This window comes from Sorex araneus, chromosome 6 (genome assembly GCF_027595985.1).
Source record: "Sorex araneus isolate mSorAra2 chromosome 6, mSorAra2.pri, whole genome shotgun sequence".
In the NCBI taxonomy this organism is placed as follows: domain Eukaryota; kingdom Metazoa; phylum Chordata; class Mammalia; order Eulipotyphla; family Soricidae; genus Sorex; species Sorex araneus.
The window spans coordinates 123,315,162-123,331,285 of record NC_073307.1 but is presented as its reverse complement, the minus strand read 5'-3'; the positions used below and the strand labels follow the sequence as shown (position 1 = coordinate 123,331,285).

The 16,124-nt window shown below is 48.5% G+C and overlaps 1 protein-coding gene across 1 annotated transcript in view; it reads right to left on the bottom strand.

The window, feature by feature from the left end:
• The window catches only part of SLC6A5 (solute carrier family 6 member 5), a 63,745-nt gene that overhangs the window by 38,097 nt on the left and 9,524 nt on the right, over positions 1-16,124 (bottom strand). Inside the window, exons 5-6 of the mRNA XM_004607956.3 lie at positions 5,943-6,084; positions 3,147-3,279 (exon numbers count right to left, since the gene is read on the bottom strand). Of these exons, the coding sequence (XP_004608013.2) occupies positions 3,147-3,279; positions 5,943-6,084 (275 nt within the window). The remainder of the gene's footprint in view (positions 1-3,146; positions 3,280-5,942; positions 6,085-16,124) is intronic.

The window sequence follows — 16,124 nt, the reverse complement described above, 5'->3', positions numbered from 1 at the left end:
GGGCCAGGAGGATTGCCCCATAGCTGGAAGCCTGCTTGAGTGGAGGGGAGAAGGCAGATGGAATACAGAAGGGATCACTAAGAAAATGATGGCTGGAGGAACCAGTTGGGATGGGAGATGCATTCCAAAAGTAGATGATGGACCAAACATGACGACCTTTAAGTGTCTGTGTTGCAAGCCATAATGACCAAAAGTAGAGAGAGAGTATGGGGAATACTGTCTGCCATGGTGGCAGGGGGAGGGTGGGAAAGGGAGGGTATACCCGGGATATTGGTGGTGGGGAATGTGCACTGGTGGGGAATTGTTACTGTTTTTAGCATATCCAATACGCCACGGGCAGCTTGCCAGGCTCTGCTGTGCGGGCTCCATACTCTTGGTAGCTGGCTGGGCTCTCCGAGAGGGGTGGAGGAATCAAACACGTGTCAGCAGTGTGAAAGGTCCTATTGCTGTGCTATTGCTCCAGCCCAGGTGTTTCAATAAAATTTAAAAAAATTAAAAAAGATCTCCCAGGCATTCCTGCGTGACAGACTTGCATAGAGAGAAAGCAGTATGTCTCCTTCGCAAGGCTGCCAACTCCATCTCCCTACTTCACGTAAGTCACCTGGGGTTCTGCTAAGGATCAGCTATTAACCATTTTTTTCAGAGAAGAAAAACTGAGGCCAGGGTAAACCTCTCCTACTGAGTTAAAGCATCCATCGAAGGCTTCCCCAGCTTGAATGAGGTCTAGCCTAGGAAGTTTCTAACGCCAGGCCTAGATTCTTTCCATGAACAGCAGTGCCAGCTGCATGGTTTAAGGTGGCAGTCATGCGCCAGGGCCAGCAGCTCCCACTGGCAGACCCGAGAGTCAGAGCCACCTCAAGTGTCAGACCCTGGGCCTTTGCTGGCCTCACCCAAGTCCCTTCCAGGTGCCCTGTCCCGGATTGAGTGGATGAGGCCAGCATCGCCTTCCTCCTCCAGCTTGGTTAATGAATCCTGGGCCTACCTCCCAAATGTGAGTCAGGTGTAAGCTTTCTTCTGCACAGCTTGCTCCTTGGTTGGGGGTGCTGGCTTCAGAACACACCTGTTTCCGGTGCGCTGTCAGCAGAATGAAACCTGAGCAGGAATGAATCATCCTCCGGGAGTCACAGCGTCTAGTTACCTCCCTGCCACCTGCTGCATCTCACAACCCGCAGGGGGGACAGGCTGAACGGGTGTTGAGGTGCCTCATCCTCATGGGCCTGGTAATCTCAGCAGGGCTGCAGGCGGACCCCTGCAGCGGACGCTCCCACATCTGCAGGGGACCTCTGTCCCTGGGACTCTGGCTGCTGTTAGGGACACCAAGTCTCACAGGAAGCTCACCCGCACTCCCTCCACTTCCGGTCCCCAGAAGTCAGGAGAAGGGGACTGAGCGGGTCCCTGCAGGACTCGGCTGCTCAGAAATGAGTTCATGTTGGGCTGGAGTGATAGGATAGGGCGTTTGCCTTGCACACGGCCCAGCTGGGTTCAATCTCCCTCCGGCATCCCATGCGGTCTCCTGAGCACCGCCAGGAGTAACTCCTGAGTGCAGCGCCAGGAATAACCCCTGAGCACTGCCGGGTGTGACCCAAAAAACCAAAAACAACCCAAAAGCAAGAAACAAGACCAGGGAAAGGCATGACTGGGACTCAGTCATGAGCAACTATGTAACAGTACCTCCTGGTGAAACAATTCCAAGATTTAAAAAAAAAAAAAAAAAAGGAAAAGGAAAAAAAAAAAACATGAGAGGAAAAAGAAATAAAGCCATTGACATCACAAAGGAGCGCTGCTCCTTCCCTCCCAGAGCTGTGTGACTCCTGTCTGCTGGTCAACTTGGAGGCCGGCCTGTGATTTGTTATTTCTGGCAGCATTTCTTATATAAAACAAAAAGTCTCGGTGCCAGAGCAGGTAGGGCATTTTCCTTGCATGAGCCCAACCTAGGTTTGATCCCTGGCATCCTATATCCACCCCCACCTGCATCCCCCTGAGCCCACCAGGAGTAATTCCTGAATGCAGAGCCAGGAGTATGTCCTAAGCACTTCTAGGTGTGGCCCCAAAACCAAAATAATAATTTTAAAAAATGCTTAATGCTTTTTAAAGTTGAAATGTCATTAATCTCCCTCCATTGGAAACTGTTCTCAGTGGAGTAGAAAGCGAAGGGAATAAATCTAAAGGCAGAGTTTACCTTCCTGCTCAGGGCAGCACAGGGCTGGAGTCTAAATCCGAGGAAGAAAAGTGCTATCCCGCCCTTTGGACTGACCCGAAAGGGACAGCTGGGACTCAGTGTGGGGACCTGGACTGGCAGGTGGGGAGAAGAAGGCCCAGAGGCCACGGAGGAGGACCCGCCCACTAAGTAGTGATGGCTAAGACAGAGAAGGAAAGCCACCTCCTTCATCCCGGGGGACTCTCACTGCAAACCAAGATGATCTCATTCGCCTTTGCCATCCATCCCGACAGCCCCTCTTGGGGAGAGGTGCCCAGATGCGGAGGGCGGCCAGGCTTTAAGTGGAGACAGACATGGACACACCCTCACCCCCTCACTGCCACTGAAAAGTGTGTGGCCTCAATCTAGCTAGCTGAGCTCCAGCTTGTCCATCTATGGAGAGGCCTTCCCAGAACCCCAGGAAAGAGGGGGAGCACCTGATTCCGGGAACCCTAAGGTTGCCTACACTCCTTCTGGGGGCTCAACATCACCCTGTGATGCCTTTGCACTAGTGGTCATGTAGGTGCCCATCCAAAATCCCCTGGGCAGCACCGTCACCCTTCAGTGCGGGAGGAGGGGAGCTGAGTGCTGAGAGGGTGTGGGTCGGATGCTAACGTGGGAACCCGGAAGTGATCCTCTGACCTCTTGGCAGACAAATCTGAAATGTCAGCGGCAAGAGAGTTGTTGAGTAAGCCCTGGTGGAAGGGTGGGGGTGGGGGAGGAAGGGAACATTCACAATCTCCCCAGCTTCCTGTTCTGCAAAAAGAGCTCTGCATACACTGGTCTCATAGAGTCCTTGAAACGGCTCCCACAGGGAGGTGCTCACACCCCGGTGGCACAGGAATCGTCTCTTGACTGCCATCAGGCCCCTGCCCGGACCTCTCTCCCCATTCGAAACACATGTGCCCAGGACCCCAGGACGTTCTCACTGATCAACGCAAGGGCTTACTTTTCCCGATGACTTGATGCCTTTGGCCAGGGACGCGTATACGATCACCCAAGCCAGGAAGAGGCAGAAAGCCAGAGGCCACCGGATCTCCCCTGGATACTCAATTCCCGCAGAAATCTTCAACACGAAATACCTAAGAGTCAAAGACAGATGGGGAGAGGTGACAGCCTTGGGCGTGAAGTTCCCCCACCTCTGGGAAACGGACTAGGTCAGGGAAGGATATCGGGAAGCTGAGGTCAGGAGCACAGTCTGGCTCCTGGGGCTGGGAGTCCAGGCATGCCTTCCCTCCCCCACCTCCAGATCCCTGCATGCTCTGAACACCATCTGAGCTGTGCCCCTGTTATTAGGGAAGCAAACTGCGAGCGGCATGAGTGAGCCCTGGAGCGTGAGTGAGGACCCAGCACTGCAGAGATGCTCACAGCACAGCCCCACACAGCACCTCCCCAGCCGGATGGTAGGAAAATACATCTGGTAGTAAAATACAGGGGCTTATGGCCCCCTGCAAGGTCTCCCCTTCCTTATAAGTGGCTGGGGAGCCAGTCTAGGTCAGCCCAAAGTGCCCACAGAGAACTCAGAGCCTTTACGTATCAAAAAATCACACCCATGAAGCTCTGAAAGTTTATGGTTACCATGACAACCCATGGTCATGGCCAAATATGGTCAGGACACCTTCGCCCCCCTCCCCATCAGTATTTGTGGAGGAGAAGGGGAGGGAATAGGAAAGGTGGGATGCCTGAAACAAACAAACAGAAGGTAAAAAAACAAACAAGCAAACAAACAAAAACATATTTCTGGCATTCCCCTTATAGACCTCAACTTTTGCACTTGCAAGAATGTGTTTGTTGGGGCTGGAGCAATAGTACAGCGGGTAGGGCGTTTGCCTTGCACATGGCCAACCCAGGTTCAATCCCAGCATCCCATGTGGTCCCCAGAGCACCCCCAGGAGTAATTCCTGAGTGTATGAGCCAGGAGTAACCCCTGAGCATTGCTGGGTATGACTCAAAAAGCCAAAACAAAAAAAAAAAAAGAAAAAGAAACAAACAAAGATAAAAAGAAAACACTTTCTAGCCCGATGCGCATACCCTTTACTAGCCTCCTCTGCCTTTTAAGTAAACACTTGCTATAAAAATCTCGTGCTCTCCATGAAATGTTCTCTTGAGGTGGCACAAGAATCAGGGCAAGGGTGCTTATGTGTGGCCATGACCCTGGAACCCCTCACATTTTGTCAGTATCACTAATTCTGAAATGTCAAAGATGGTTTTTTGTCCTTTCTATAGTTTGTATTCTTTTATGGGGATGTATTCCAGCATATTCAGTTATGTAAGCCACTGTTAATCCATACAGAGCCATTATGCTTAATGGCTCAAAATCCTGCTCTACATCTTAGTTGGGTTTTGTTTCCATTTGGTTTTGGAGGTACACTTGGCAGTGCTCAGGGATTACTCCTGCCTCTGTGCTCAGGGATCACTCCTGAAAGTGTTTATGGGGGGAGGGTCCTCTCTGCAGTGCTGGGGATCAAGCCTGAGTCAGCTACATGCAAGGCAAATGCCCTACCCTTCCCTCGCTCCATTCTATCTCTCCATCCCTTGTGCGCAGTTGGGTGAAATTGCTCACGTGTATCTCAAGGCAGAGGCTGACTGAAATAACATGCAGGAGAAAAAAATAATAATGAATAAAATAATATTCCGAGAAAATAAAATGATGTGGAGTGGGGAAATATAGTAAATAAAATAACACCCAGGGGAAATAAAATAACATGCAGGGAAAATACAATAAAACAACATGTAGGGCTGGCGGGGCGTTAGTTAGCCAAGGGGCACGTGCAGAGACAGCCACCCGCTGCACAGGCAGCAAGGTGCTGGCTAACAGTCTGGGTCAGTGGGGAGGGGGACACAACAGGCCACGACAGGCCCCAGCAGGCAGCCGGTCACCCGGCCAGAGGAGGGACTGGCACAATGGCAGGGACACGGAGCTCTGCTTTCCCGCCTGAACAATCCCAACACTGCGAGCACAGGTAACTGCCCACAACCCAAGCCAAGGGCCGAGTTTCCAGGCTGATGTTGTTCTAGGACCTGAGTGAAGGGCCAGCTGGAATCCAGATGCTCCAAGACTAGACTTAGCAGTCCAGAATGTTCTGACCTACTGAGGCACAGGCAGGTGGCAGCATTGTTGCCGGACGAGCCAGACGAGCCTCTCAGAGCAGGCTCGGCCACGGCCACCTCGTGGGGACAGAACCTCTCTCGTCCCTGGAGGAAGGGCGGGCCTAGGAGTTGAATGGCTCCAGTGGTCAGGTTTCAGGGTTGTGATCTCTGGGCACAACCAGGTGTGCCCCCAAAACAAAAACAAAAACCGGGGACCAGAGAGATAAACACAGCAAGCAGTAAGGTGCTGGCCTTGCACGCTCAGCCTGGGTTCAATCTCCTGAACCCTGCTAGAACTTCACATCCTGAACTATCTCTCTGGCCCTGTTTTCTTGTGTTTGGCCTCTCTTCCCTTCTAAAGCAAAGAAGGAAAAAGAACATGCTCATCAAGTGGAGGGAAGTTCACTTCAATGGCAGAAGAGGAAGGTTTTAGTACCATCAAGTGTGGCAACAAGTCCTTCACACCAGCATTCTCCTCCCCACGCCTACAAGGCTGCTCTTAAGGAGACAGATTAGTGGGGATGGGATGGAGGGATAGAGGTAGAATCTTCCTCCCTGATCACTCAGGTAGGCAGTCTGCCTGTCCCACGGGTCAGCTGCTGGCTGTTCATTCATTCACTGGATTTCTCTCAGAAAGTTAAAAGGTTCCTCTTACTTGAAATACTCTTCACTCCCACTGACGAACGTCCTGTTGGCCTGGCTGGTGATGTTGACCATGGTCAAGTTAGGATAGGCAGTCATGCAGAAAGTCGAGTTCTTGATCTGTATTTTGGGGTGCTCGCTGACAACACAGGAATCTGTGGGAGAGGCGGAAACAGTGAAATCTGGACAGAAAACAAACACCTGTGTGTCTCTCCTGCAGTTTAAAACAGAAAGTCAGGGTTAAAAAGAGAACACGGGGACTAAGGCACTTACCTTGCAGGCAGCCAACCCCAGTATGATCTCCTGCACACATACGGTTCCCTCAGCACTGCCAGGAGTCATCCCCGAGCACAGAGCCAGGAGTTAAGTCCCTGAGCACCACTGGACAAGAACAGGATGGGTGTGCTCTGAAATACCCTCCCTCAAATATCAGGGAGCAATGATACGAAAGTGTTAACTGATTGACCGTAACCACTGTCGTTGGCAAATGTCTGACATAGGTAGCAGAGAGGCCACTGTACTGTGATAAACAGCTCCCATCCGTGGTCCCCTAGTGGGCTGACCAGCCATTCTGCATGCAGTCTCATGTCTCATGTCATGCTCAAAACAGCCGGTGCAGAACTCAGCTAGAGCCTGTCTGTTTTAGTCTTAGGGGATGGGTTGGGTGGGGGTAGAACATGAGTGAGAGAAGTGTTTGTTTTAGTTTTTGGTTTGGACGCCACTCCTGTGGTGCTGAGGGCTCACTCCTGGCTCTGCACTTAGGAATAATAACTCCTGGCAGACCCAGGAGGTGCCACAGACGGAACTCGGGTTGGCCACGTGCATGGCATAAGCATCTTACCTGCTATGCCACTGCTCCAGTCCTAGAGCCTATCTTTAAAATAAAAGGGAAAAAAAAAGGCCAGGAATATAGTGCAAAGGGTTTTAGCCTGTGTTTCGCATGAAGGAACTCCAGGTTTGATCCCTGCCACTGACTGGTCCCTGAACACTGCCAGATGCAGTCCCAGCGGCCTCCAGCAACACTGAAGGGCACGAGAACAAATAAATAAATAAATAAATAAATAAATAAATAAATAAATAAATAAAATCATGAAAAAGACTGAGTTAAGTAACTCTACCAAAATCATAGTCATTAAATAAGGAATCAGAATTCAGAGCCAGGGTCCAGAGTGATAGTACAGCTGGTTGGGCATTTCCCTTGCACACAGTCAGCCTGGGTTCCATCCCCAGCATCCCCTATGGTCCGCTGAGTACCATCAGGAGTAATTCCTGAGGGCAAAGCTAGAAGTCACCACTAAGCACTGCTTGGAGTGACGCCTCCTCCCCACCTCCCCAAGAAAGAATTCAGACCCAGATCCATATGACCCCATGGGAACAAGAGCTTGCAGAAATAATCTGGTCACCCAAAACCAGTTCTCTTTCCTGCCCCAGAAAGCTTGCTCGGAAGTTCAGCCTGAACTTCCTAGCCCCTCTGGGGCCAGCCTGCCTCCACTGCCTGGCCCCAGAGGTGGGTATCTTTGAGTTGTTACTTTAAGATGCCCCCGCCAGGCTGGAGGTATAGCACAGCGGGAAGGGCGTTTGCCTTGCATGCGACTGACCTGAGTTCGATTCCCAGCATCCCATATGGTCCCCCAAGCATCATCAGGAGTAATTCCTGAGTGCAGAGCCAGGAGTAACCCGTGAGTACTGCTGGGTGTGATCCAAAACGCAAAAAAAATGCCTCCCCCCACCCCCGCCCTGTGCTTGCTACATGCTCAGCAGGTCAGCGGAGGCAAATGCCATGCTGAGGATGATTAGTCCTGCAACAGGGCCCAACACAGCGGCTCTCAACTAAAGACAAATGCAGCCCCCAGGAAGTACCTGCCAGTGACCGGAAGGTTTCCATGTCGTGTCTGTGGGGTAGGGTGTTACTGACATTGGGTGGGTAGGACCTAGAGGTGCCACTTACGGACAGTAAGGCACAGAAACACACACACACACACACACACACACACACACACACATACACACACACAGAATGACCTGGTACAAAATGTCATAGTGTTGAAAAACGGCAAAACATTCCCCAGACTGGGAGTTAGGGAGGAGAGGAAACCAATCCATGGGTCTTAGGTTGTCAGGAAAGGTGTTGGCTAACAATTATCACTATTACCTTGTGACATTCTCATAAACCTGGGGGGAAACATATTATCTTTTTTTTTTTGCCTTTTAGGTCACACCTGGCAATGCACAGGGGTTACTCCTGGCTCTGCACTCAGGAATCACCCCTGGCGGTGCTCAGAGGACCATATGGGATGCTGGGAATTGAACCCGGGTCAGCCTCGTGCAAGGCAAATGCTCTACTCACTGTGCTATTGCTCCAGCCCCCACATATTATCATTTTAAACAGAAAAAGTGTGAGGTTTTCTAACAAGATTACAATGCCTCTTTAGCAGCTTTACAAATACTGATCACACGACTCATATTTTAATCTCAGTGGACACTAGTTTACACAGGAACAGGAAAAAAAAGCAAAGGACAGTTTGAGAGTGTTTGCTATATGCTCTTTTAGTTATTCTGGATAGATTCGATACTTTAAGTCGCCCATCATCCGTCGGACACAGGCATGGTCCTGCTCTCTAGGTGACAGAGAGGAGTGGGGAGCAACAGCTGGCGAATCCCGAGCTACCCAGGTGTGCACTATCTCTCTGTCTCTCTCCCTCTCTCTCTTTCTCACTGTCTCTCTCTCCCTCTATCTCTGTGTCTCTCTCCCTCTCTCTCTTTCTCTCTGTCTCCCTCTCTCTCTTTCTCTCTGTCTCTCTCACTCTCCTCTTCTCTCTCCCTTTCTCTCCCTCTCTCTCTGCCTCTCTGCCTCTCCTTTTTTCTCTGTCTCTCTCCTCTCTCCTTTTCTCTCTGTATCTTTGCCTTTGTCTCTGTCTCTGTCGCTCTGTTGCTCTGTCTCTCTGTCTCTGTCTCTCTGTCTGTCTGTCTCTGTCTGTCTCTCTCTCTCTCTGCAGATCTGGCAGTCCTGCTCTCACCCCTTAACTGTAAAGCAGAAGGAGGGATCAGAAAAACATGCTCAGAAGTCAAGCTGTTAACACAAATGAGAAAGACATAAACTGGGATACTGGGGACAGTGACAAATCAGAGCAAACCAGTCAGTTAGTATCATGCTTTTTCTAGGGATTTTGGCCAAAAATGTGAAAAATGCAGAGACTAACATCAAATCTCCCCACCTAAAAATGCTGGTGAACAGAGACTGGCACATATCAAAAAGAACAAGAACCAGGCATGGGTGGAGGAGACAGGGACTCTCATTCATTGCTCGTGGGAATGAGAACTTATCCAGCCTTTTTAGAGAACAATATGGACAGTCCTCAAAAAAACAAGAAATTGAGTTTCTATACAAACCAGTGATACAATCCTGATAGTATATCCTAGGGGTCTGAAAACACACAGTAGAAAAGCTATCTGCACTCCTATCACATATTGCAACTCTATCCACAATTGCCAGAATCTGGAAACAACCGACTATCCCTGGGTTACCCTAAGCCCAATAACAGGATGGCTGCACAAAGAAACTATGGTACATTTACACAATGGAATACTACACAGCCATTTGGAAGAATGCAGTCATAAAATTTGCTTATACATGAATGGACATTGAGAGTTATCGTGCTAAGTGAAACAATCAGAGGGAGAGGGACATAGAATGATCACATTCATTTGTAGGATATAAAAAAACAAACACAGGGGCCGGAGCGATAGCACAGCGGGTAGGGTGTTTGCCTTGCATGCAGCCGACCAGGGTTTAATCCCCGGCATCCCATATGGTCCCCCAAGCACTGCCAGGAGCAATTCCTGAGTGCAAAACCAGGAGTAATCCCTGAGCATCGCTGGGTGTGACCCAAAAAGCAAAAAAAAAAGAAAAAAGAAAACAACCATAGTATGAGAACAATACTCAAAGGCAGTAGAAACAAGGGCCAGGAGCATCGGTCTATGGAGGCTTACCATAAGTTGGGGGTAACAGTTAGGACAGAGAAGGGACCACTATGACAGCCATAATTAGAAGTGATCACTCTGGACAAGAACTGAGAGCTGAAAGGAGGTAAAGAGATATCCATGGTATAGCCTCTCCATAACAGTATTACAAACCACAGTACCTAAAAAGACAGACAGACAGACAGACAGACAGACAGATAGACAGAGAAAGAGAGAGGGGGGAGGGAAGTGTCTGCCATAGAGGCAGGCTGTGGGGGAAAGGGAGATATGAGGACATTGGTAATAGGAAGTGTACACTAGTGAAGGAATATTAAATGACTGAAACCCAATCACGAGGGTCTGGAGCAATAGCACAGCGGGTAGGGCGTTTGCCTTGCACACGGCCGACCCAGGTCCAATCCCCGGCATCCCATATGGTCCCCATAGCACCGCCAGGAGTGATTCCTGAGTACAGAGCCAGGAGTAACCCTTGAGCACTGCTGGGTGGGACCCAAAAAGTAAAAAAAAAAAAAAAGTAAAGAAACCCAATCATGAACAACTTTGTAAGTGTATCCCAAGGTGATTCAAATATCCCAAGGTGAGTCACATATTAAAATTGCTGGCAATAGCCCTAGTCGGGCCCGTGCTCGGCTCCGGCCGGCCGGGTTTTCGGCCCAGGCGCCCATGCCCCTGCAGAGCCGGTGGGTGTGGAACAAGCGGGAACCAGAGACAGCTTTAGGAATTGGGGTTCCAGCAAGTGCCTGCACCCATGTATGGAGACTGTGAATTAAGCCTTTGCCTCATGCCGGCTAACGGAGGAAATATGTAATTTCTGGCAGAATTTTCCCAGGACTTTATACAGAAATCCAAAACCGCGCGGACGCGGCAGCGTCCGCGCGACTTAACATTTATAATTGTCATCAATGTGAAAGGGTTCCATTTGAACAGGTCAGACTTGGGGGGGAAACTCCAAATAATAACAGTAAGTTTTTGTTGAAATATTGAAGGTTCTTAATGTAACAGCCACCTCTGGACTATGAGCTAAGCAAAAGCCCCACGCTGGCCAACGTGGCGTGGAGTACACCATACTATGAGGCGCAGGAAGGGGGATGAGGGGGAAAAATTTAAAAAAAAAAAATGGAAAAGGAAAAAGAGGAAAAAAAGAGAGAGAGAGAGTTATGTCAACTATAGTGAGTTTTGTGTTGAATTATGGAATGTAATCAAGGTAAAGAAAAAAATGAAGTGAAATTCATTAGTTATACAGTAGGGGGTAGGGGGGTGGGGGCGGGGGGTAAACTGGGGTTTCTGGTGGTGGAATTTGGGCACTGGTGAAGGGATGGGTGTTTGAATATTGTATAACTGACATATAAACCTGAGAACTTTGTAACTTTCCACATGGTGATTTAATAAAAATTAAAAAAAAAAAAAAAAAAAAGAAAGGGAATACCCTGCCATAGTAGCAGTTTGGGGTCGGGGGAGACGGGACTGGGGAGGGTGGGAGGAACGCTGGGTTTACTGGTGGTGGAGAATAGGCACTGGTGAAGGGATGGGTTCTCGAACTTTGTATGGGGGAAACATGAGCACAATAATGTATAAATCTGTAACTGTACCCTCACAGTGATTCACTAATTAAAAAAATAAAAAAATAATAAAATAATTTAAAAAGAGAAAAAAAAAATAAAAAAATAAAATTGCTGGCAATGTTGGGGCTGGAAAGATAGTACAAACAGTAAGTCACATGCCTTGTAGGCAGCTGACCCAAGTTCAGTTCCTGGCACCAGATATTGTCCCCAAGCACTGCCAGGAATAATCCTTGAGCATTGTGAGGTGAGCTCAAACACAAAACAAAACAAATGCTGGTAATGAAGGCAATTTTTTTTAGTGTTATGGATCCCCAAAGTACATGGAGTCTTGATCTTGTTTGTGGACCCCCAACTGATGCCCTTTATGAAATAATAAAGTGAGTTCCAGGCTGCTACCAGCCCTAGCAATTTAGATGAGTTCCTTATCTGTCAAAGGCTCCAGTTTCTATAACAGTTTTAGCTTGTTCACAAGATGTTGCCAGAATTAATTTAAGCTCACGAATGAAAACCTTTCAGAAAATGCCGACCACACTGTTGCGTGCAACACTTTTTGAATTCTGAGACCTCACTAGGTGGTTCTCAGGGGTCACTCTCGGTGTTACTTTGGAGTCCATAAGGTGGCAGGCATCAAACCCAGGACATGTCAAATCCATTGAGGGAATAGTCTCTGAGCACCACTGGATGTGGACCCAAAAATGATAAATAAAGTAAAAATAAAATCAAAAAAAATCACACTGCTTGTGGTCCAAAACCTTTTAAATAAAGTAAGACCAAAAGCAACCATCACTCGGGGGCTGGAGCGATAGCACAGCAGGTAGGGCGTTTGCCTTGCACTCAGCTGACTTGGGTTCGACTCCCAGCATTCCATATGGTCCTCTGAGCACCACCAGGGGTGATTCCTGAGTGCAGAGCCAGGAGTAACCCTTGTGCATTGCCAGGTGTGGCCCAAAAAGCAAAAAAAAAAAAAAAAAAAAAAGCAATCATCACTCTCTGCTTTTTTGTGGGGTAAGCATCTCCAGTCCTTAACACCGCCCCACTTCTGTTGGCCATAAATCATCTCCTGCCTCCCACTGGCACTCCAAGAGGGGATGGATACTGGTTAAAAATGCAAACAACAAAGAATCCCATCCTTCTGCTGTAACAACCACAAATGTCTACAAGCTTTGTCTTCTGAAAAAAAGGTCCTGGGGTTGAGGGTCACTGCTACAAAGTCCCTCAAGTGCCTTCTCACCCAACCCCAGTCTAACCAGAGATCAGGGAGTCTAATAGCTCCATTCTTTACCAAGGATACATTTCCCTTTTTAAAAATTTTCAGACAGGGGTATGATGGGTGAGGGTGTGATACTGGGGACATTTGTGATAGAAAATGTACACTGGTGTAAAGATGGGTGTTCTATTATTGTATGACTGAAACTCAAACATTAAAAAAAAATAGGTAAAAATAAAAAAAATCTATTACCTCTTCAAAAAAATTTTTCAGACATAATTTATTCTAGCACATTAAAAAATATATACATTTTGCAGTGAATTACCATCTAATAAACGGATCATTCCTTAATAAACCATATTCATTATCTTGCACAAACTAATATTCACACTTAATAATTATCATACTATAGATCGTTTTTTACGTCCTCTTTTTTTTTTTTTTTGTAAGCAAGCACAAAAATCATTTCTCGCCCTCCTATCCAAAAGTACATTCATCCCGCCAGGCCAAAGAGATCGCGAGCAGGCAGGCAAACAAACAAAACTTGCTTCCAAAACTGCCACTGCGAAAGCTCGGGCGCCTTCCCTAGAGAGCGTGCCTGGACAGCTCCCCTCGGAAAGCAGCTCGCTGCGGCAATCCAAGGTCACTCGGTTCCTGCGCCACTGCAGCAGGAAGCCTCCTGCACTACCCCGTTCGCACCACTGGGCGGCAGAAACGTGCTTCCCAGCACACGGCGCCTTCTGGTCGACCCGCCGCGGCACGACTGGCCCCGGGCTCATCAGACAGCTCTGCAGCCCAGTAACCCTGAACAAAGAACAGCGATAATGATCGCGCTAAATTGAAAGTTGTTTGAATGGGATTCTCTTTACTCGGGCAATTATTAATAAATGAGAGCCCATGGAAAGACCAGGGAGAAGAGGCATCATTTAATTAAAGTTCTAATGAAAATTAAGCCATTCCAGAAATAGAAATGGTATTTACGCTATTCCCACTGCAAATGACCCAGCCGGCTTCCCAATTTCACAGAACAATTGCCGGTTTCACTCTGCAGGGCAGGGATTAGCCATTCTCCATTGCAGGTTCCTGGAGGGTTGAGGGAGGTGAGCTAGTGTTTTCTCTACCCCTTAGAGATACCCCTACCTCATGCCCCCCACACACCCCAGAGCTCTGCTAGCCAACACCATCAGCACCTTCCTAAGGGACCCCAGCACCGAAGGACCAGGCTTCCCACAAGAGATGGTCTGGGAGCAATGAAGGAACATCTTCATGCACAGGTAACAAAGAAGGGCAGGTGTCCGGGAGGCACACAGCGTGGGGCATGACACCTCACTTTTTAACAGACCATGTAGAGTGCTGGAGAAGGGTAAGGGAAGTTCTGCCACCATGCACCAACGGACAGTCAGAGTGGAAAACACCCCGTGTGTCTCTGCTCAGGGTTTGTACCAATTCTGAGCTTTGTACCAGCAGTGTGTAATATTGAGAAAATGTGTTCCCTGAGTTATCCTAAGCTACAGTAGAAATGCCACAAAACCATGAGCACCCCCCATGCCAACGTACACATACACACACAAACACACACACACACACACACCATCACCGCCACCACCACTACGATCATGGACAGGCCTGTCCTGGTCAATGCACTCAGTTCCCTCTTTTATTTCATTTTCTTTGCGGGGGCACACATCCAGCTGTGCTCAGGACTTACTCCTGGTACTGTGCTCAGGGATCGCTCCTGAGGGGGACCATACAGGGGCAAAGCAAGTGCCCTACCTATTGTACTGTCTCTCTGGCCCCTTGGCTTGCTTTTAAAACACTCATATGTGTGTCCATAGATACCATAAGATTAATATATCTTATGTGGCTGTAAGCTAAATCCAAGTCCATGAATAAAATTGTAGAAAAGAAAGAACTGGCCTCAGATCTACCAGTCAATGTGGTGTGTATCAGCAGTTTTCAATCAGGAGCAATATGGTACTCATATGTGTACCTTCCACACACATATTCCAAGGGGGCCACAAGTGAAAAATCATATAGGTAGAAGGTCATAGCATAGGATGGGGGGGGGGGGACAATGAATAGGATTGGGTGTGGGGAACAGGGGAAATACAAGATCAGAAGGAGATCATGGTTGGAAAAAGGTTGGTGCATATCGTCTTTTGAGTGATATCTGTCTATTCATACACACGCTGCTACCACTAATAAAATTATATTACATAGCTATATTCTTCTTCTACATTTAATATGACATAGTAGGGATTTTCCCCATGCTTTGTATCTTTTTTTTTTAATTTTTATTTTTGGGCCACACCCGGCAATGCGCAGGGGTTTTTCCTGGCTCAGACACTCAGGAATTACTCCTGGCGGTGCGCAGGGGACCATATGGGATGCTGGGAATCGAACCCAGGTCAGATGTGTGCAAGGCAAATGCCCTACCTGCTGTGCTATCACTCCAGCCCCTGCTTTGTAATTTTTAATTTATGATTAGAGATCGTTTAATCCTTTGGCTTATTTGCTTAATCCATGTAATTATTCCATCGTTGTTTGAATTTATGTTGCATGTTTAATTGTTTCTAGTGCCTTCTACCCCCACAAATGTGGTTGCTATAGACAGTTTTATCTAGTCTGTCTGTACCTGTGTCTCTGATGTCACCCTTCCGACTGACTCCCAGCGGGTGGAGAGAGAGTACAAGGGTTAAGGCAAATGCCTTGCATGCAGCCAACCAAATTACTCCCCCATGCCACAACAGCTGCAGTGCTGCAGGTCTCTGCACCTGCCTGATGCACAGGTGATCCCTGGCACTGCCCAGCAGCGCCAGATCCCAGGACCTCAGAGAGAAGCACCAGCCTGGCTGGGTAAGAATCACCGGGAGAGGGGCCAGCGAGATAGTCCAGCAGGTAGGGCGTTTGCCTTGCAGGTGGCCAACCTGGGTTTGATCCCCAGCATCCCATGTGGCCCCCCAAGTCCTGTCAGGAGTGAACCCTAAGCATAGAGCTAGGAGTAAACCCTGAGCGAGGAGTGGCCCAAACAAACAAAAACATAAAAAGAATCACTGGGAGGGGCCCTGGACCTCCTGAAGACTAGGAAGAGTCCCTTAAAAAAATAATAATGAGAGAATGACCCTGAGAGGCCAGAGGTGAGCTCGGTGCACTGGCAGCAGCTCTGCATGCAAGAGACAAGGGCTAATCCTCAGCAGCACCTGGGCAGCATATAAACCAGCTCAAAGGAGCCCCCTGAGTGTGGCCCCCAAATTAAGAAGACTGCTCCCCAGGAGGGAAGCAACTATTCAGACAAATATTTTTGTTGTGCTTTGGAGTCACACCTGGCAGCGCTCAGGACTTTCTCCTGTTCTGCACTTAACAGTTGCTCCTAGCAGTGTCGGGGGCCCAAATGTGGTGGTGGGGATCTAACTGGGATCAGCCATGTGTAAGGCAAGTGCTATCT